Source organism: Oncorhynchus gorbuscha, unplaced genomic scaffold (genome assembly GCF_021184085.1).
Source record: "Oncorhynchus gorbuscha isolate QuinsamMale2020 ecotype Even-year unplaced genomic scaffold, OgorEven_v1.0 Un_scaffold_5933, whole genome shotgun sequence".
NCBI classification, from domain to species: Eukaryota; Metazoa; Chordata; class Actinopteri; order Salmoniformes; family Salmonidae; genus Oncorhynchus; species Oncorhynchus gorbuscha.
The window spans coordinates 1-23,567 of record NW_025749637.1 but is presented as its reverse complement, the minus strand read 5'-3'; the positions used below and the strand labels follow the sequence as shown (position 1 = coordinate 23,567).

General features: G+C 45.5%; 1 protein-coding gene across 1 annotated transcript; it reads left to right on the top strand.

The window, feature by feature from the left end:
• Positions 1–10,231: 10,231 nt before the first annotated feature.
• Positions 10,232–22,358, top strand: LOC124029265 (multidrug resistance-associated protein 1-like; the record flags this gene model as incomplete). Its single annotated transcript, XM_046341036.1, has 3 exons — positions 10,232–10,450; positions 17,009–17,146; positions 22,233–22,358. Coding segments are annotated over exons 1-3 (477 nt in total), but the record flags the coding sequence as incomplete, so codon positions are not given.
• Between the last annotated feature and the right edge of the window lie 1,209 nt (positions 22,359–23,567).

The window sequence follows — 23,567 nt, the reverse complement described above, 5'->3', positions numbered from 1 at the left end:
CTCTGAACAACCAGAGAAACATATATATCAAGCTAACATCTCTCTCTCTCTCTCTCTGAACAACCAGAGAAACATATATATCAAGCTAACTCTCTCTCTCTCTCTCTCTCTCTCTCTGAACAGCCAGAGAAACATATATATCAAGCTAACATCTCTCTCTCTCTCTCTCTGAACAACCAGAGAAACATATATATCAAGCTAACACTCTCTCTCTCTCTCTCTCTCTCTGAACAACCAGAGAAACATATATATCCAGCTAACACTCTCTCTCTCTCTCTCTCTCTCTCTCTGAACAACCAGAGAAACATATATATCAAGCTAACTCTCTCTCTCTCTCTCTCTGAACAACCAGAGAAACATATATATCAAGCTAACTCTCTACTCTCTCTCTCTCTCTCTGAACAACCAGAGAAACATATATATCAAGCTAACTCTCTCTCTCTCTCTGAACAACCAGAGAAACATATATATCAAGCTAACACTCTCTCTCTCTCTCTCTCTCTGAACAACCAGAGAAACATATATATCCAGCTAACACTCTCTCTCTCTCTCTCTGAACAACCAGAGAAACATATATATCAAGCTAACTCTCTCTCTCTCTCTCTCTGAACAACCAGAGAAACATATATATCAAGCTAACACTCTCTCTCTCTCTCTCTCTCTCTCTCTCTGAACAACCAGAGAAACATATATATCAAGCTAACTCTCTCTCTCTCTCTCTCTCTCTCTCTCTGAACAACCAGAGAAACATATATATCCAGCTAACTCTCTCTCTCTCCTCCTCTCTCTCTCTGAACAACCAGAGAAACATATATATCAAGCTAACTCTCTCTCTCTCTCTCTCTCTCTGAACAACCAGAGAAACATATATATCAAGCTAACTCTCTCTCTCTCTCTCTCTCTCTGAACAACCAGAGAAACATATATATCAAGCTAACACTCTCTCTCTCTCTCTCTCTCTCTGAACAACCAGAGAAACATATATATCCAGCTAACTCTCTCTCTCTCTCTCTCTCTCTCTCTCTGAACAACCAGAGAAACATATATATCAAGCTAACTCTCTCTCTCTCTCTCTCTCTCTCTCTCTCTCTCTGAACAACCAGAGAAACATATATATCAAGCTAACTCTCTCTCTCTCTCTCTCTCTCTCTCTGAACAACCAGAGAAACATATATATCAAGCTAACTCTCTCTCTCTCTCTCTCTCTCTCTCTGAACAACCAGAGAAACATATATATCCAGCTAACTCTCTCTCTCTCTCTCTCTCTCTCTCTCTGAACAACCAGAGAAACATATATATCAAGCTAACTCTCTCTCTCTCTCTCTCTCTCTGAACAACCAGAGAAACATATATATCAAGCTAACTCTCTCTCTCTCTCTCTCTCTCTGGAACAACCAGAGAAACATATATATCAAGCTAACTCTCTCTCTCTCTCTCTCTGAACAACCAGAGAAACATATATATCAAGCTAACTCTCTCTCTCTCTCTCTCTCTCTCTCTCTCAGAACAACCAGAGAAACATATATCAAGCTAACTCTCTCTCTCTCTCTCTGAACAACCAGAGAAACATATATATCCAGCTAACTCTCTCTCTCTCTCTCTCTGAACAACCAGAGAAACATATATATCAAGCTAACTCTCTCTCTCTCTCTCTGAACAACCAGAGAAACATATATCAAGCTAACTCTCTCTCTCTCTCTCTCTCTCTGAACAACCAGAGAAACATATATCAAGCTAACTCTCTCTCTCTCTCTCTCTCTCTGAACAACCAGAGAAACATATATATCCAGCTAACACTCTCTCTCTGAACAACCAGAGAAACATATATATCAAGCTAACTCTCTCTCTCTCTCTCTCTCTCTGAACAACCAGAGAAACATATATATCAAGCTAACTCTCTCTCTCTCTCTCTCTCTGAACAACCAGAGAAACATATATATCAAGCTAACACTCTCTCTCTCTCTCTGAACAACCAGAGAAACATATATATCAAGCTAACACTCTCTCTCTCTCTCTCTGAACAACCAGAGAGAAACATATATCAAGCTAACACTCTCTCTCTCTCTCTCTCTCTCTCTCTCTGAACAACCAGAGAAACATATATATCAAGCTAACACTCTCTCTCTCTCTCTCTCTCTCTCTCTCTGAACAACCAGAGAAACATATATATCCAGCTAACTCTCTCTCTCTCTCTCTCTCTCTCTGAACTAACTCTCTCACTCTCTCTCTCTCTCTCTCTCTCTCTGAACAACCAGAGAAACATATATATCCAGCTAACACCTCTCTCTCTCTCTGAACAACCAGAGAAACATATATATCCAGCTAACTCTCTCTCTCTCTCTCTCTCTGAACAACCAGAGAAACATATATATCCAGCTAACTCTCTCTCTCTCTCTCTCTCTGAATAACCAGAGAAACATATATATCCAGCTAACTCTCTCTCTCTCTCTCTCTCTCTCTGAACAACCAGAGAAACATATATCAAGCTAACTCTCTCTCTCTCTCTCTCTCTCTCTGAACAACCAGAGAAACATATATATCCAGCTAACTCTCTCTCTCTCTCTCTCTGAACAACCAGAGAAACATATATATCCAGCTAACTCTCTCTCTCTCTCTCTCTCTCTGAACAACCAGAGAAACATATATATCCAGCTAACACTCTCTCTCTCTCTGAACAACCAGAGAAACATATATATCCAGCTAACTCTCTCTCTCTCTGAACAACCAGAGAAACATATATATCCAGCTAACACTCTCTCTCTCTCTCTCTGAATAACCAGAGAAACATATATATCCAGCTAACTCTCTCTCTCTCTCTCTCTCTGAACAACCAGAGAAACATATATATCCAGCTAACTCTCTCTGAACAACCAGAGAAACATATATATCAAGCTAACTCTCTCTCTCTCTCTCTCTCTCTCTCTCTGAACAACCAGAGAAACATATATATCCAGCTAACTCTCTCTCTCTGAACAACCAGAGAAACATATATATCAAGCTAACTCTCTCTCTCTCTCTCTCTCTCTCTCTCTCTCTCTGAACAACCAGAGAAACATATATATCAAGCTAACTCTCTCTCTCTCTCTCTGAACAACCAGAGAAACATATATATCAAGCTAACTCTCTCTCTCTCTCTCTCTGAACAACCAGAGAAACATATATATCCAGCTAACACTCTCTCTCTCTCTCAACCAGAGAAACATCTCTCTCTCTCTCTCTCTGAACAACCAGAGAAACATATATATCAAGCTAACACTCTCTCTCTCTCTCTCTCTGAACAACCAGAGAAACATATATATCAAGCTAACACTCTCTCTCTCTCTCTCTCTCTCTCTCTGAACAACCAGAGAAACATATATATCAAGCTAACACTCTCTCTCTCTCTCTCTCTCTCTCTCTCTGAACAACCAGAGAAACATATATATCAGCTAACTCTCTCTCTCTCTCTCTCTGAACAACCAGAGAAACATATATATCCAGCTAACACTCTCTCTCTCTCTGAACAACCAGAGAAACATATATATCCAGCTAACTCTCTCTCTCTCTCTCTCTCTCTGAACAACCAGAGAAACATATATCAAAGCTAACACTCTCTCTCTCTCTCTCTCTCTCTCTCTCTGAACAACCAGAGAAACATATATATCAAGCTAACTCTCTCTCTCTCTCTCTGAACAACCAGAGAAACATATATATCAAGCTAACTCTCTCTCTCTCTGAACAACCAGAGAAACATATATATCAAGCTAACACTCTCTCTCTCTCTCTCTCTCTGAACAACCAGAGAAACATATATATCCAGCTAACTCTCTCTCTCTCTCTCTCTCTCTCTCTCTCTGAACAACCAGAGAAACATATATATCAAGCTAACTCTCTCTCTCTCTCTCTCTCTGAACAACCAGAGAAACATATATATCCAGCTAACTCTCTCTCTCTCTCTCTCTCTCTGAACAACCAGAGAAACATATATATCAAGCTAACACTCTCTCTCTCTCTCTCTCTCTCTGAATAACCAGAGAAACATATATATCCAGCTAACTCTCTCTCTCTCTCTCTCTCTCTCTCTGAACAACCAGAGAAACATATATATCAAGCTAACTCTCTCTCTCTCTCTCTCTCTCTCTGAACAACCAGAGAAACATATATATCAAGCTAACTCTCTCTCTCTCTCTCTCTGAACAACCAGAGAAACATATATATCCAGCTAACTCTCTCTCTCTCTCTCTCTCTGAACAACCAGAGAAACATATATATCAAGCTAACACTCTCTCTCTCTCTCTCTCTCTCTGAATAACCAGAGAAACATATATATCCAGCTAACTCTCTCTCTCTCTCTCTCTCTCTCTCTCTGAACAACCAGAGAAACATATATATCAAGCTAACTCTCTCTCTCTCTCTCTCTCTCTCTCTGAACAACCAGAGAAACATATATATCAAGCTAACTCTCTCTCTCTCTCTGAACAACCAGAGAAACATATATATCAAGCTAACTCTCTCTCTCTCTCTCTCTCTCTCTCTCTCTCTCTCTGAACAACCAGAGAAACATATATATCAAGCTAACTCTCTCTCTCTCTCTGAACAACCAGAGAAACATATATATCAAGCTAACTCTCTCTCTCTCTCTCTCTCTCTCTCTCTCTGAACAACCAGAGAAACATATATATCAAGCTAACTCTCTCTCTCTCTCTCTGAACAACCAGAGAAACATATATATCAAGCTAACTCTCTCTCTCTCTCTCTGAACAACCAGAGAAACATATATATCCAGCTAACACTCTCTCTCTCTCTCTCTCTCTCTCTCTCTCTGAACAACCAGAGAAACATATATATCAAGCTAACACTCTCTCTCTCTCTCTGAACAACCAGAGAAACATATATATCCAGCTAACACTCTCTCTCTCTCTCTCTCTCTGAACAACCAGAGAAACATATATATCAAGCTAACACTCTCTCTCTCTCTCTCTCTCTCTCTCTCTCTCTGAACAACCAGAGAAACATATATATCAAGCTAACTCTCTCTCTCTCTCTCTCTGAACAACCAGAGAAACATATATATCAAGCTAACTCTCTCTCTCTCTCTCTGAACAACCAGAGAAACATATATATCCAGCTAACTCTCTCTCTCTCTCTCTCTCTCTCTCTGAACAACCAGAGAAACATATATATCAAGCTAACACTCTCTCTCTCTCTCTCTCTGAACAACCAGAGAAACATATATATCAAGCTAACTCTCTCTCTCTCTCTCTCTGAACAACCAGAGAAACATATATATCAAGCTAACACTCTCTCTCTCTCTCTCTCTCTCTCTGAACAACCAGAGAAACATATATATCAAGCTAACTCTCTCTCTCTCTCTCTCTCTGAACAACCAGAGAAACATATATATCAAGCTAACTCTCTCTCTCTCTCTCTCTCTCTCTCTGAACAACCAGAGAAACATATATATCAAGCTAACTCTCTCTCTCTCTCTCTCTCTCTGAACAACCAGAGAAACATATATATCAAGCTAACTCTCTCTCTCTCTCTCTCTCTGAACAACCAGAGAAACATATATATCCAGCTAACTCTCTCTCTCTCTCTCTCTCTCTCTCTCTCTCTGAACAACCAGAGAAACATATATATCAAGCTAACTCTCTCTCTCTCTCTCTCTCTCTCTCTGAACAACCAGAGAAACATATATATCCAGCTAACTCTCTCTCTCTCTCTCTCTCTCTGAACAACCAGAGAAACATATATATCAAGCTAACACTCTCTCTCTCTCTCTCTCTCTCTCTGAATAACCAGAGAAACATATATATCCAGCTAACTCTCTCTCTCTCTCTCTCTGAACAACCAGAGAAACATATATATCAAGCTAACTCTCTCTCTCTCTCTCTCTCTCTCTCTGAACAACCAGAGAAACATATATATCAAGCTAACACTCTCTCTCTCTCTCTCTCTCTCTCTCTCTCTCTCTCTCTCTCTCTGAACAACCAGAGAAACATATATATCAAGCTAACTCTCTCTCTCTCTCTCTCTCTCTCTCTGAACAACCAGAGAAACATATATATCAAGCTAACTCTCTCTCTCTCTCTCTCTCTGAACAACCAGAGAAACATATATATCAAGCTAACTCTCTCTCTCTCTCTCTCTCTCTGAACAACCAGAGAAACATATATCAAGCTAACTCTCTCTCTCTCTCTCTCTCTCTCTCTCTCTCTGAACAACCAGAGAAACATATATATCAAGCTAACTCTCTCTCTCTCTCTCTCTCTCTCTCTCTGAACAACCAGAGAAACATATATATCAAGCTAACTCTCTCTCTCTCTCTCTCTCTCTCTCTCTCTCTGAACAACCAGAGAAACATATATATCAAGCTAACACTCTCTCTCTCTCTCTCTCTCTCTGAACAACCAGAGAAACATATATATCAAGCTAACTCTCTCTCTCTCTCTCTCTCTCTGAACAACCAGAGAAACATATATATCAAGCTAACACTCTCTCTCTCTCTCTCTCTCTCTGAACAACCAGAGAAACATATATATCAAGCTAACTCTCTCTCTCTCTCTCTCTGAACAACCAGAGAAACATATATATCAAGCTAACTCTCTCTCTCTCTGAACAACCAGAGAAACATATATATCCAGCTAACACTCTCTCTCTCTCTCTCTCTCTCTCTCTCTCTCTCTCTGAACAACCAGAGAAACATATATATCAAGCTAACTCTCTCTCTCTCTCTCTCTGAACAACCAGAGAAACATATATATCAAGCTAACTCTCTCTCTCTCTCTCTGAACAACCAGAGAAACATATATATCAAGCTAACTCTCTCTCTCTCTCTCTCTCTCTCTGAACAACCAGAGAAACATATATATCAAGCTAACACTCTCTCTCTCTCTCTCTCTCTCTCTGAACAACCAGAGAAACATATATATCAAGCTAACACTCTCTCTCTCTCTCTGAACAACCAGAGAAACATATATATCAAGCTAACACTCTCTCTCTCTCTCTCTCTGAACAACCAGAGAAACATATATATCCAGCTAACACTCTCTCTCTCTCTCTCTCTGAACAACCAGAGAAACATATATATCAAGCTAACACTCTCTCTCTCTCTCTGAACAACCAGAGAAACATATATATCAAGCTAACACTCTCTCTCTCTCTCTCTCTCTCTGAACAACCAGAGAAACATATATATCAAGCTAACTCTCTCTCTCTCTCTCTGAACAACCAGAGAAACATATATATCAAGCTAACTCTCTCTCTCTGAACAACCAGAGAAACATATATATCAAGCTAACACTCTCTCTCTCTCTCTCTCTCTCTCTCTGAACAACCAGAGAAACATATATATCAAGCTAACACTCTCTCTCTCTCTCTCTCTCTCTCTGAACAACCAGAGAAACATATATATCAAGCTAACACTCTCTCTCTCTCTCTGAACAACCAGAGAAACATATATATCAAGCTAACACTCTCTCTCTCTCTCTCTCTGAACAACCAGAGAAACATATATATCAAGCTAACACTCTCTCTCTCTCTCTCTCTCTCTCTGAACAACCAGAGAAACATATATATCAAGCTAACACTCTCTCTCTCTCTCTCTCTCTCTCTGAACAACCAGAGAAACATATATATCAAGCTAACACTCTCTCTCTCTCTCTCTCTGAACAACCAGAGAAACATATATATCAAGCTAACACTCTCTCTCTCTCTCTGAACAACCAGAGAAACATATATATCAAGCTAACACTCTCTCTCTCTCTCTCTCTCTGAACAACCAGAGAAACATATATATCAAGCTAACTCTCTCTCTCTCTCTCTCTCTCTGAACAACCAGAGAAACATATATATCAAGCTAACTCTCTCTCTCTCTCTCTCTCTGAACAACCAGAGAAACATATATATCAAGCTAACTCTCTCTCTCTCTCTCTCTCTCTCTCTCTGAACAACCAGAGAAACATATATATCAAGCTAACTCTCTCTCTCTCTCTCTCTCTGAACAACCAGAGAAACATATATATCAAGCTAACACTCTCTCTCTCTCTCTCTGAACAACCAGAGAAACATATATATCAAGCTAACACTCTCTCTCTCTCTCTCTCTCTCTCTCTGAACAACCAGAGAAACATATATATCAAGCTAACTCTCTCTCTCTCTCTCTCTCTCTCTGAACAACCAGAGAAACATATATATCAAGCTAACTCTCTCTCTCTCTCTCTCTGAACAACCAGAGAAACATATATATCAAGCTAACTCTCTCTCTCTCTCTCTGAACAACCAGAGAAACATATATATCAAGCTAACACTCTCTCTCTCTCTCTCTCTGAACAACCAGAGAAACATATATATCAAGCTAACACTCTCTCTCTCTCTCTCAACCAGAGAAACATATATATCAAGCTAACTCTCTCTCTCTGAACAACCAGAGAAACATATATATCAAGCTAACTCTCTCTCTCTGAACAACCAGAGAAACATATATATCAAGCTAACTCTCTCTCTCTCTGAACAACCAGAGAAACATATATATCAAGCTAACTCTCTCTCAACCAGAGAAACATATATATCAAGCTAACTCTCTCTCTCTGAACAACCAGAGAAACATATATATCAAGCTAACACTCTCTCTCTCTCTCTGAACAACCAGAGAAACATATATAGCAAGCTAACACTCTCTCTCTCTCTCTCTCTCTGAACAACCAGAGAAACATATATATCAAGCTAACTCTCTCTCTCTCTCTCTGAACAACCAGAGAAACATATATATCAAGCTAACACTCTCTCTCTCTCTCTCTCAACCAGAGAAACATATATATCTAACTCTCTCTCTCTCTGAACAACCAGAGAAACATATATATCAAGCTAACTCTCTCTCTCTCTCTCTCTCTCTCTGAACAACCAGAGAAACATATATATCAAGCTAACTCTCTCTCTCTGAACAACCAGAGAAACATATATATCAAGCTAACTCTCTCTCTCTCTCTCTCTGAACAACCAGAGAAACATATATATCCAGCTAACACTCTCTCTCTCTGAACAACCAGAGAAACATATATATCAAGCTAACTCTCTCTCTCTCTCTCTCTCTCTCTGAACAACCAGAGAAACATATATATCAAGCTAACACTCTCTCTCTCTCTCTCTCTGAACAACCAGAGAAACATATATATCAAGCTAACACTCTCTCTCTCTCTCTCTCTGAACAACCAGAGAAACATATATATCAAGCTAACTCTCTCTCTCTCTCTCTCTCTCTCTCTGAACAACCAGAGAAACATATATATCAAGCTAACACTCTCTCTCTCTCTCTCTCTCTCTCTCTGAACAACCAGAGAAACATATATATCAAGCTAACACTCTCTCTCTCTCTCTGAACAACCAGAGAAACATATATATCAAGCTAACACTCTCTCTCTCTCTCTCTCTCTCTCTGAACAACCAGAGAAACATATATATCAAGCTAACACTCTCTCTCTCTCTCTCTCTCTCTCTCTGAACAACCAGAGAAACATATATATCAAGCTAACACTCTCTCTCTCTCTCTCTCTCTCTCTCTGAACAACCAGAGAAACATATATATCAAGCTAACTCTCTCTCTCTCTCTGAACAACCAGAGAAACATATATATCAAGCTAACACTCTCTCTCTCTCTCTCTCTCTCTCTCTGAACAACCAGAGAAACATATATATCAAGCTAACTCTCTCTCTCTCTCTGAACAACCAGAGAAACATATATATCAAGCTAACACTCTCTCTCTCTCTCTCTCTGAACAACCAGAGAAACATATATATCAAGCTAACACTCTCTCTCTCTCTCTCTCTCTGAACAACCAGAGAAACATATATATCAAGCTAACTCTCTCTCTCTCTCTCTCTCTCTCTCTGAACAACCAGGAGAGTAATTTCAGAACACAGGCTTCTCTGTGTGGTAGAGTGTCTGACAAGACAATATCCTGACACACACCTAATTTCCTCTTCCTTCATCTGCATCCCAAATTGGTTCCCTATTTCACGCACTACTTTTCACGCACTACCCTAGGGCCCTGGCCAGAAAGGCTCTGGGCAAAAGTAGTGAGGAATGAGTATCCTAGATTAGCAATAACATCCTAGATGCATCCTGCTGTCGTGTCACTTAAACTTGACCCTCAGCTGCTCCGGGTCACTGCCCTGCGGCCGGCCGGCAAGGTTGTGTGTGTGTTTGCGTGTGTGTGTTTGGGTGCATGTGTTTCTCCGGGAATGGGGTTTAAAGCAAAATATGAATTTCCATGATCTGAAAATGCACAATAAAGTCTTCTTCCTGCTCTGCTCTCATCCTCTCCTCCAGGCAGTAGGTTTTCTCCTGTGGATCGTCTGCTGGGCAGATGTGTTTTACTCTTTCTGGGAAAGAAGCCAGCATGACAGCGATGCCTCCTCCTCCACCCAGGCACCTGTTTATCTGGTCAGCCCCACCATGCTCGGCATCACTATGGTAACAACCAACCCTGTTTATCTGGTCAGCCCCACCCTGCTCGGCATCACTATGGTAACAACCAACGCTGTTTATCTGGTCAGCCCCACCCTGCTCGGCATCACTATGGTAACAACCCACGCTGTTTATCTGGTCAGCCCCACCATGCTCGGCATCACTATGGTAACAACCAACGCTGTTTATCTGGTTAGCCCCACCATGCTCGGCATCACTATGGTAACAACCAACGCTGTTTATCTGGTTAGCCCCACCCTGCTCGGCATCACTATGGTAACAACCAACGCTGTTTATCTGGTTAGCCCCACCCTGCTCGGCATCACTATGGTAACAACCAACGCTGTTTATCTGGTTAGCCCCACCCTGCTCGGCATCACTATGGTAACAACCAACGCTGTTTATCTGGTTAGCCCCACCATGCTCGGCATCACTATGGTAACAACCAACGCTGTTTATCTGGTCAGCCCCACCATGCTCGGCATCACTATGGTAACAACCAACCCTGTTTATCTGGTCAGCCCCACCATGCTCGGCATCACTATGGTAACAACCAACCCTGTTTATCTGGTTAGCCCCACCATGCTCGGCATCACTATGGTAACAACCAACGCTGTTTATCTGGTTAGCCCCACCATGCTCGGCATCACTATGGTAACAACCAACCCTGTTTATCTGGTCAGCCCCACCATGCTCGGCATCACTATGGTAACAACCAACGCTGTTTATCTGGTTAGCCCCACCATGCTCGGCATCACTATGGTAACAACCAACCCTGTTTATCTGGTCAGCCCCACCATGCTCGGCATCACTATGGTAACAACCAACGCTGTTTATCTGGTCAGCCCCACCATGCTCGGCATCACTATGGTAACAACCAACCCTGTTTATCTGGTCAGCCCCACCATGCTCGGCATCACTATGGTAACAACCAACGCTGTTTATCTGGTTAGCCCCACCATGCATCACTATGGTAACAACCAACGCTCTGGCATCACTATGGTAACAACCAACGCTGTTTATCTGGTTAGCCCCACCATGCTCGGCATCACTATGGTAACAACCAACGCTGTTTATCTGGTTAGCCCCACCATGCTCGGCATCACTATGGTAACAACCAACCCTGTTTATCTGGTTAGCCCCACCATGCTCGGCATCACTATGGTAACAACCAACGCTGTTTATCTGGTTAGCCCCACCATGCTCGGCATCACTATGGTAACAACCAACGCTGTTTATCTGGTTAGCCCCACCATGCTCGGCATCACTATGGTAACAACCAACGCTGTTTATCTGGTCAGCCCCACCATGCTCGGCATCACTATGGTAACAACCAACCCTGTTTATCTGGTTAGCCCCACCATGCTCGGCATCACTATGGTAACAACCAACGCTGTTTATCTGGTTAGCCCCACCATGCTCGGCATCACTATGGTAACAACCAACCCTGTTTATCTGGTCAGCCCCACCATGCTCGGCATCACTATGGTAACAACCAACGCTGTTTATCTGGTTAGCCCCACCATGCTCGGCATCACTATGGTAACAACCAACCCTGTTTATCTGGTCAGCCCCACCATGCTCGGCATCACTATGGTAACAACCAACGCTGTTTATCTGGTCAGCCCCACCATGCTCGGCATCACTATGGTAACAACCAACCCTGTTTATCTGGTCAGCCCCACCATGCTCGGCATCACTATGGTAACAACCAACGCTGTTTATCTGGTCAGCCCCACCATGCTCGGCATCACTATGGTAACAACCAACCCTGTTTATCTGGTTAGCCCCACCATGCTCGGCATCACTATGGTAACAACCAACGCTGTTTATCTGGCTAGCCCCACCATGCTCGGCATCACTATGGTAACAACCAACGCTGTTTATCTGGTTAGCCCCACCATGCTCGGCATCACTATGGTAACAACCAACGCTGTTTATCTGGTTAGCCCCACCATGCTCGGCATCACTATGGTAACAACCAACCCTGTTTATCTGGTTAGCCCCACCATGCTCGGCATCACTATGGTAACAACCAACGCTGTTTATCTGGTTAGCCCCACCATGCTCGGCATCACTATGGTAACAACCAACGCTGTTTATCTGGTTAGCCCCACCATGCTCGGCATCACTATGGTAACAACCAACGCTGTTTATCTGGTTAGCCCCACCATGCTCGGCATCACTATGGTAACAACCAACACTGTTTATCTGGTTAGCCCCACCATGCTCGGCATCACTATGGTAACAACCAACGCTGTTTATCTGGTTAGCCCCACCATGCTCGGCATCACTATGGTAACAACCAACGCTGTTTATCTGGTCAGCCCCACCATGCTCGGCATCACTATGGTAACAACCAACGCTGTTTATCTGGTTAGCCCCACCATGCTCGGCATCACTATGGTAACAACCAACGCTGTTTATCTGGTCAGCCCCACCATGCTCGGCATCACTATGGTAACAACCCACGCTGTTTATCTGGTTAGCCCCACCATGCTCGGCATCACTATGGTAACAACCCACGCTGTTTATCTGGTCAGCCCCACCATGCTCGGCATCACTATGGTAACAACCAACGCTGTCTGGTTAGCCCCACCCTGCTCGGCATCACTATGGTAACAACCAACGCTGTTTATCTGGTTAGCCCCACCCTGCTCGGCATCACTATGGTAACAACCAACGCTGTTTATCTGGTTAGCCCCACCCTGCTCGGCATCACTATGGTAACAACCAACGCTGTTTATCTGGTTAGCCCCACCATACTCGGCATCACTATGGTAACAACCAACGCTGTTTATCTGGTCAGCCCCACCATGCTCGGCATCACTATGGTAACAACCAACCCTGTTTATCTGGTCAGCCCCACCATGCTCGGCATCACTATGGTAACAACCAACGCTGTTTATCTGGTCAGCCCCACCATGCTCGGCATCACTATGGTAACAACCAACCCTGTTTATCTGGTTAGCCCCACCATGCTCGGCATCACTATGGTAACAACCAACGCTGTTTATCTGGTTAGCCCCACCATGCTCGGCATCACTATGGTAACAACCAACGCTGTTTATCTGGTTAGCCCCACCATGCTCGGCATCACTATGGTAACAACCAACGCTGTTTATCTGGTTAGCCCCACCATGCTCGGCATCACTATGGTAACAACCAACGCTGTTTATCTGGTTAGCCCCACCATGCTCGGCATCACTATGGTAACAACCAACCCTGTTTATCTGGTCAGCCCCACCATGCTCGGCATCACTATGGTAACAACCAACGCTGTTTATCTGGTCAGCCCCACCATGCTCGGCATCACTATGGTAACAACCAACGCTGTTTATCTGGTTAGCCCCACCATGCTCGGCATCACTATGGTAACAACCAACGCTGTTTATCTGGTCAGCCCCACCATGCTCGGCATCACTATGGTAACAACCAACCCTGTTTATCTGGTCAGCCCCACCATGCTCGGCATCACTATGGTAACAACCAACCCTGTTTATCTGGTTAGCCCCACCATGCTCGGCATCACTATGGTAACAACCAACGCTGTTTATCTGGTTAGCCCCACCATGCTCGGCATCACTATGGTAACAACCAACGCTGTTTATCTGGTTAGCCCCACCATGCTCGGCATCACTATGGTAACAACCAACGCTGTTTATCTGGTTAGCCCCACCATGCTCGGCATCACTATGGTAACAACCAACCCTGTTTATCTGGTTAGCCCCACCATGCTCGGCATCACTATGGTAACAACCAACGCTGTTTATCTGGTTAGCCCCACCATGCTCGGCATCACTATGGTAACAACCAACGCTGTTTATCTGGTTAGCCCCACCATGCTCGGCATCACTATGGTAACAACCAACACTGTTTATCTGGTTAGCCCCACCATGCTCGGCATCACTATGGTAACAACCAACGCTGTTTATCTGGTTAGCCCCACCATGCTCGGCATCACTATGGTAACAACCAACACTGTTTATCTGGTCAGCCCCACCATGCTCGGCATCACTATGGTAACAACCAACCCTGTTTATCTGGTTAGCCCCACCATGCTCGGCATCACTATGGTAACAACCAACCCTGTTTATCTGGTCAGCCCCACCATGCTCGGCATCACTATGGTAACAACCAACGCTGTTTATCTGGTTAGCCCCACCATGCCGGCATCACTATGGTAACAACCCACGCTGTTTATCTGGTTAGCCCCACCATGCTCGGCATCACTATGGTAACAACCAACGCTGTTTATCTGGTTAACCCCACCATGCTCGCCACTATGGTAACAACCAACCCTGTTTATCTGGTTAGCCCCACCATGCTCGGCACCGTGCTGGTGGGCTGGATCAAAAGGGTCTTAGCTGAGGGGGGTCGGCCTGTAAGGGTCTTAGCTGGGGGAGTGGTCGGCCTGTAAGGGTCTTAGCTGGGGGAGTGGTCGGCCTGTAAGGGTCTTAGCTGGGGGAGGGGTCGGCCTGTAAGGGTCTTAGCTGGGGGAGTGGTTGGCCTGTAAGGGTCTTAGCTGGGGGGGAGTGGTTGGCCTGTAAGGGTCTTAGCTGGGAGGGGAGTGGTCGGCCTGTAAGGGTCTTAGCTGGGGGGAGTGGTCGGCCTGTAAGGGTCTTAGCTGGGAGGGGAGTGGTCGGCCTGTAAGGGTCTTAGCTGGGAGGGGAGTGGTCGGCCTGTAAGGGTCTTAGCTGGGAGGGGAGTGGTCGGCCTGTAAGGGTCTTAGCTGGGAGGGGAGCTTAGCTGGGAGGGAGTGGTCGGCCTGTAAGGGTCTTAGCTGGGAGGGAGTGGTCGGCCTGTAAGGGTCTTAGCTGGGAGGGGAGTGGTCGGCCTGTAAGGGTCTTAGCTGGGAGGGGAGTGGTCGGCCTGTAAGGGTCTTAGCTGGGAGGGGAGTGGTCGGCCTGTAAGAGTCTTAGCTGGGGGAGTGGTCGGCCTGTAAGGGTCTTAGCTGGAGGGGAGTGGTCGGCCTGTAAGGGTCTTAGCTGGGGGGGAGGGGGGGTGTTAGCTTCGGTCCGGGCCCCGGGAAAGAACATTTGAGTGATTCAGTATAATACTGTCTACCAGTATCTAGTGATTCAGTATAATACTGTGTCTACCAGTACCCAGTATCTAGTGATTCAGTATAATACTGTATCTACCAGTATCTAGTGATTCAGTATAATACTGTGTCTACCAGTACCCAGTATCTAGTGATTCAGTATAATACTGTGTCTACCAGTATCTAGTGATTCAGTATAATACTGTGTCTACCAGTATCTAGTGATTCAGTATAATACTGTGTCTACCAGTACCCAGTATCTAGTGATTCAGTATAATACTGTCTACCAGTATCTAGTGATTCAGTATAATACTGTCTACCAGTATCTAGTGATTCAGTATAATACTGTGTCTACCAGTACCCAGTATCTAGTGATTCAGTATAATACTGTGTCTACCAGTATCTAGTGATTCAGTATAATACTGTCTACCAGTATCTAGTGATTCAGTATAATACTGTCTACCAGTACCCAGTACCTTGCTGCCTTGTCATAGTCCCAGTATGTAGTGATTCAATATAAATACTGTATGAATGTAGTCAGTAGGAGGAGTGGTTTTTATAGTGTTATTAACACCTGGGCATGATTGGTACATGTTGGTAAGAGCATGGCGCTAGCAACGGCAAGGTCGCGGGTTCAATTCCCGCGAGGATCAAATGCATAATATTAAACGTGTGTGCACTCACAAGTGGTGTCAGATCTGAACGGGATGTACGTGTTCTATGTGTGTGTGTGTGTGTGTGTGTGTGTGTGTGTGTGTGTGTGTGTGTGTGTGTGTGTGTGTGTGTGTGTGTGTGTGTGTGTGTGTGTGTGTGTTGTCCTAATGTGTGTGTGTGTGTGTTGTCCTAGTGTGTGTGTGTGTGTTGTCCTAATGTGTGTGTGTGTGTGTTGTCCTAATGTGTGTGTGTGTGTGTTGTCCTAATGTGTGTGTGTGTGTGTGTGTGTTGTCCTAATGTGTGTGTGTGTGTATATGTTGTCCTAATGTGTGTGTGTGTGTATATGTTGTCCTAATGTGTGTGTGTGTGTATATGTTGTCCTAATGTGTGTGTGTGTGTGTATATGTTGTCCTAATGTGTGTGTGTGTGTGTATATGTTGTCCTAATGTGTGTGTGTGTGTATATGTTGTCCTAATGTGTGTGTGTGTGTATATGTTGTCCTAATGTGTGTGTGTGTGTATATGTTGTCCTAATGTGTGTGTGTGTGTATATGTTGTCCTAATGTGTGTGTGTGTGTATATGTTGTCCTAATGTGTGTGTATATGTTGTCCTAATGTGTGTGTATGTGTTCTAATGTGTGTGTGTGTATATGTTCTAGTGTGTGTGTGTGTGTATGTTGTTCTAATGTGTGTGTGTGTGTGTGTGTGTATATGTTGTTCTAATGTGTGTGTGTGTGTGTGTGTGTGTGTGTGTGTGTGTGTGTTGTTCTAATGTGTGTGTGTCTGTGTGTGTGTGTGTGTGTGTTGTTCTGTGTGTGTGTGTGTGTGTGTATATGTTGTTCTAATGTGTGTGTGTTCTCTCCCCAGCTGCTAGCCACCCTCCTGACTCAGTATGAGAGGTTAAAAGGAGTCCAGTCTTCAGGGGTGATGCTCAACTTCTGGCTGGTGGCCGTCCTCTGTGCTTCCGTCACATTCAGATCCAAGATCATACAAGCCCTCAACGAGGTGAGAGAGAGACAGGTTGTGTGTTAGAGCTGGGACGATGAACGGTCATACAAGCCCTCAACGAGGTGAGAGAGAGACAGGTTGTGTGTTAGAGCTGGGACGATGAACCCAGAATTACAGATATTTTTATTTTATTTCACCTTTATTTAACCAGGTAGGCTAGTTGAGAACAAGTTCTCATTTGCAACTGCGACCTGTCCAAGATAAAGCGTAGCAGTGTGAACAGACAGCAACAGAGTTACACATGGAGTAAACAATTAACAAGTCAATAACACAGTAGTAGAAAAAATAGAGATTTTGTTACACAACGTCCCTGTGGATTGTTCTAGAACCATTATTTGGGGTGATTTTGTTACACAACGTCCCTGTGGATTGTTCTAGAACCATTATTTGGGGTGATTTTGTTACACAACGTCCCTGTGGATTGTTCTAGAACCATTATTTGGGGTGATTTTGTTATACAACGTTCCTGTGGATTGTTCTAGAACCATTATTTGGGGTGATTTTGTTATACAATGTTCCTGTGGATTGTTCTAGAACCATTATTTGGGGTGATTTTGTTACACAATGTCCCTGTGGATTGTTCTAGAACCATTATTTGGGGTGGTTTTGTTATACAATGTTCCTGTGGATTGTTCTAGAACCATTATTTGGGGTGATTTTGTTACACAACGTCCCTGTGGATTGTTCTAGAACCATTATTTGGGGTGATTTTGTTATACAATGTTCCTGTGGATTGTTCTAGAACCATTATTTGGGTTGATTGTGTTACACAATGTTCCTGTGGATTGTTCTAGAACCATTATTTGGGGTGATTTTGTTACACAACGTTCCTGTGGATTGTTCTAGAATCATAATGTGGTCAACATGCATTATGTTGATTCCTGCTAGCCTTTTATGCATTATGTTGATTCCTGCTAACCCACTACCCTGAAACTCTCTGCCTGTCTGTTTGTTTGGCTGTCGTCTGCTGACTCACTTCCTCTCTCCGCTGTGACACGGAGGAGGTAGAGATTCATTCTGAGAAGCATAATCATATGACCGTTGCTCAAAATGCTACTGTGGGGGTGGGGGTGGGGGGTTGTAGTTACAGATTTACATTTACATTTAAGTCATTTAGCAGACGCTCTTATCCAGAGTGACTTACAAATTGGTGCATTCACCTTATGACATCCAGTGGAACAGCCACTTTACAATAGTGCATCTAAATCTTTTAAGGGGGGGTAGAAGGATTACTTTATCCTATCCTAGGTATTCCTTAAAGAGGTTACAGAGAGTCACAGCTTTCTGGGAGTTTTCCAGGTATCTCTCACCTCTTAGTGTTGTGTTCATGGCAACACTTTACAACCGGACTAGGCTGGAGTTAGTATGGTTCTGATGAACCCCGCCGAGCCCTAGAGCGCGCCAGGCCTAGAGCTGGGAAGTTAGGCCTAGAGCTGGGAAGTTAGGCCTAGAGCTGGGAAGTTAGGCCTGGAGCTGGGAAGTTAGGCTAGAGCTTAGGCCTAGAGCTGGAAGTTAGGCCTAGAGCTGGGAAGTTGGGCCTAGAGCTGGGAAGTTGGGCCTAGAGCTGGGAAGTTAGGCCTAGAGCTGGGAAGTTAGGCCTAGAGCTGGGAAGTTAGGCCTAAGAGCTGGGAAGTTGGGCCTAAGAGCTGGGAAGTTGGGCCTAAGAGCTGGGAAGTTGGGCCTAAGAGCTGGGAAGTTGGGCCTAAGAGCTGGGAAGTTGGGCCTAAGAGCTGGGAAGTTGGGCCTAAGAGCTGGGAAGTTGGGCCTAAGAGCTGGGGAAGTTGGGCCTAAGAGCTGGGAAGTTGGGCCTAAGAGCTGGGAAGTTGGGCCTAAGAGCTGGGAAGTTGGGCCTAAGAGCTGGGAAGTTGGGCCTAAGAGCTGGGAAGTTGGGCCTAAGAGCTGGGAAGTTGGGCCTAAGAGCTGGGAAGTTGGGCTAAGAGCTGGGAAGTTGGGCCTAGAGCTGGGAGCTGGGAAGTTGGGCCTAAGAGCTGGGAAGTTGGGCCTAAGAGCTGGGAAGTTGGGCCTAAGAGCTGGGAAGTTGGGCCTAAGAGCTGGGAAGTTGGGCCTAAGAGCTGGGAAGTTGGAGAGCTGGGCCTAAGAGCTGGGAAGTTGGGCCTAAGAGCTGGGAAGTTGGGCCTAAGAGCTGGGAAGTTGGGCCTAGAGCTGGGAAGGGGCCTAAGAGCTGGGAAGTTGGGCCTAAGAGCTGGGAAGTTGGGCCTAAGAGCTGGGAAGTTGGGCCTAAGAGCTGGGAAGTTGGGCCTAAGAGCTGGGAAGTTGGGCCTAAGGCTGGGAAGTTGGGGGCCTAAGAGCTGGGAAGTTGGGCCTAAGAGCTGGGAAGTTGGGCCTAAGAGCTGGGAAGTTGGGCCTAAGAGCTGGGAAGTTGGGCCTAAGAGCTGGGAAGTTGGGCCTAAGAGCTGGGAAGTTGGGCCTAAGAGCTGGGAAGTTGGGCCTAAGAGCTGGGAAGTTGGGCCTAAGAGCTGGGAAGTTGGGCCTAAGAGCTGGGAAGTTGGGCCTAAGAGCTGGGAAGTTGGGCACTTCCAAGAGCTGGGAAGTTGGGCCTAAGAGCTGGAAGGGGCCTAAGAGCTGGAGCTAAGAGCTGGGAAGTTGGGCCTAAGAGCTGGGAAGTTGGGCCTAAGAGCTGGGAAGTTGGGCCCTAAGGCTGGGAAGTTGGGCCTAAGAGCTGGGAAGGGCTGGGAAGGGCCTAAGGGCTGGGAAGTTGGGCCTAGGGCTAGGCTAGGCCCAGGGCTGGGAAGTTAGGCCTAGGGCTGGGAAGGCCTAGGGCTGGGCCTGGGAAGCTAGGCTGGGAAGTTGGGCCTAGGCTGGGAAGTTGGGCCTAGAGCTGGGAAGTTGGGCCTAGAGCTGGGAAGTTGGGCCTAGAGCTGGAAGTTGGGCCTAGCTGGGAAGTTGGGCCCAAGAGCTGGGAAGTTGGCCCTAAGAGCTGGGAAGTTAGGCCCAAGAGGGCTGGGGAAGTTAGGCCTAGAGCTGGGAAGTTAGGCCCAAGAGCTGGGAAGTTAGGCCTAGGGCTGGGAAGTTGGGCTAGGGCTGGGAAGTTAGGCCTAGGGCTGGGAAGTTCCTGTAGGAGGGCATTAGGCTAATCTAACTGTAAATATGATGTTGTTGCTAGATAGCCTTGTAGGCTAATTGATTAATCAATCTAGCAACAATATCATATTTACAGTTAGATTATTAATCAATCTGCCTACATGGCTATCTAGCAACAACATATTTACAGTTAGATTGGTCTACATGGCTATCTAGCCACAATATCAATATCTACTGTTAGTTATCTAGTTTAGTGTTTTGATGTCAGCCAATTCTCTGAAGAGGCCAAAAATAAATGTGATCATTGTGGATCCTTTTGACAGGTTTGCACATCAACCACTCCTTCCCTGGATATGTGGCATGGGAATATCTTACTTTTGAATCGTAGTCTACCATCTCAGTTGTCTTACCTGTCCATGGAAACACACCGTCTAGAGCCCTGTTTGCTGATGTAACCCTGGAAACACCGTCGGCCTGCTTGTGATGTAACCCTGGAAACCTCTAGAGCCCCTGCTTGCTGATGTAACCCTGGAACACACCGTCTAGAGCCCTGCTTGCTGATGTAACCCTGAAACACACCGTCTAGAGCCCTGCTTGCTGATGTAACCCTGAAACACACCGTCTAGAGCCCTGCTTGCTGATGTAACCCTGGAAACACACCGTCTAGAGCCCTGTTTGCTGATGTAACCCTGAAACACACCGTCTAGAGCCCTGCTTGCTGATGTAACCCTGGAAACACACCGTCTAGAGCCCTGCTTGCTGATGTAACCCTGAAACACACCGTCTAGAGCCCTGCTTGCTGATGTAACCCTGGAAACACACCGTCTAGAGCCCTGCTTGCTGATGTAATGTAAACACACCGCCTAGAGCCCTCCCTGAAACACACCGCCTAGAGCCCTGCTTACTGATGTAACCCTGGAAACACACCCTGCCTAGAGCCCTGCTTGCTGATGTAACCCCTGGAACACACCGTCTAGTGAGCCCTGCTTGCTGATGTAACCCTGAAACACACTGCCTAGAGCCCTCTGCTTGCTGATGTAACCCCTGAAACACACCGTCTAGAGCCCTGCTTGCTGATGTAACCCTGAAACACACCGCCCAGAGCCCTGCTTGCTGATGTAACCCTGGAAACACACCGTCTGGAGCCCTGCTTGCTGATGTAACCCTGGAAACACACCGTCTAGAGCCCTGCTTGCTGATGTGACCCTGAAACACCGTCTAGAGCCCTGCTTGCTGATGTAACCCTGAAACACACCGTCTGGTGGAGCCCTGCTTGCTGATGTAATTCGGCCCCTGAAACACACCGTCTAGAGCCCTGCTTGCTGATGTAATGTAATTATCTAAACACACCCGCCTAGAGCCTCTGCTTGCTGATGTAACCCTGGAAACACACCGTCTGGAGCCCTGCTTGCTGATGTAACCCTGGAAACACACCGTCTAGAGCCCTGCTTGCTGATGTAACCCTGGAAACACACCGTCTAGAGCCCTGCTTGCTGATGTAACCCTGGAAACACACCGTCTAGAGCCCTGCTTGCTGATGTAACTGGCCCTGGAAACACACCGTCTAGAGCCCTGCTTGCTGATGTAATGTAACTGGCCCTGGAAACACACCGTCTAGAGCCCTGCTTGCTGATGTAACCCTGGAAACACACCGTCTAGAGCCCTGCTTAAATGTAAATGTCTGTAACTGTCCATCAAAACAAAAAACAAATGTTGTTGAGGACCTTGTTGTCATTGAGAAAAATAATAACATTTTTTTTTCGCGATATTACTTTCTGTTACGTATCGTTATCATTATTGCTAAAAATGTTTACATTTATCGCAATATGGATTTCTGTCCACATCACCCAGTTCTTGTGTGTGTGTGTGTGTGTGTGTGTGTGTGTGTGTGTGTGTGTGTGTGTGTGTGTGTGTGTGTGTGTGTGTTGTCTAACAAGAAGAGTCCAGTCTTATTTTATTGCCAGTAAAACTGTCTCAGACTTGGAAGTCTATGAAAGAAAGGTCTTTTTTGAACAGTGTGTTTCATGATGTTTCCTCCCAGCCGTCGACGGTGTTTGTGTTCAGATACACAACCTTCTACATCTACTACACACTGCTGCTCATCTCTCTGCTCCTGTCAGCCCTCTCAGACCAGCCTCCTCTCTTCTCAGAGGCATCTAAAGACGCTGTGAGTACACACACAGAGACACACACACAGAGACACACACACAGAGACACACACACAGAGACACACACAGAGACACACACACAGAGACACACACACAGAGACACACACACAGAGACACACACACACACACACACACACACACACACACACACACACACACACACACACACACACACACACACACACACACACACACACACACACACACACACACACACACAGAGACACACACACACACACACAGACACACACACACACAGACACACACACACACACACACACACACACACACACACACACACACACACACACACAGAGACAGAGACAGAGACAGAGACAGAGACAGAGACAGAGACAGAGACAGAGACAGAGACAGAGACAGAGACAGAGACAGAGACAGAGACAGAGACAGAGACAGAGACAGAGACACACACACACACACACACACACACACACACACACACACACACACACACACACACACACACACACACACACACACACACACACACACACACACACACACACACAGACAGAGACACACACACTGCCCTCTGTCTCTGGGTGTTTTTGTTATGTCTCTGCGTGTCGGCACATTGTGCTTGTATAAATGAGTGCATGCTGTGTGTGTGTTTAGCTGTGTGTGTGCTTGTATGAGTGCTTGCTGTGTCAAACAGTAAATGTTGTGTGAGGATCTTGCTGTGTGTGTTAAGTGAATGCCAGCTCTGTGTGTTATTGTGGTAGCAACAGGTTTATCAGTTCCCAGGATTGGTTCTCTTGCTTTGTTCCACTCCCACAACAGAGACGTGTGTGCGTGTGCGTGCGTTGAGGGTAACGTGTTTCAGTCTAATTACTTTCACGAGTAACTAAATAATATTACTGAGTTGCTGTATCCAAATATTGGAATATTGTCCGTTACTTTTTTCTAGTGACACACTCGCGGTTTCCTCAATGATCTTCTCCCTCCCTCTCCCCGTCCCCCTCCCCTGTCCCCCCGTCTCCCTCCCTCTCCCTCCCCGTCCCCCCCGTCTCCCCTCCCTCTCCCCCGTCCCCCGTCTCCCTCCCTCTCTCCCGTCCCGTTCCGTCTCCCTCCCTCTCCCCGTCCCCCGTTCCCGTCTCCCTCCCTCTCCCCCGTTCCCTCGTCTCCCCGTCCCTCTCCCGTCCTCCCGTTCCCCGTCTCCCTCCCTCTCCCGTCCCCCGTTCCCGTCT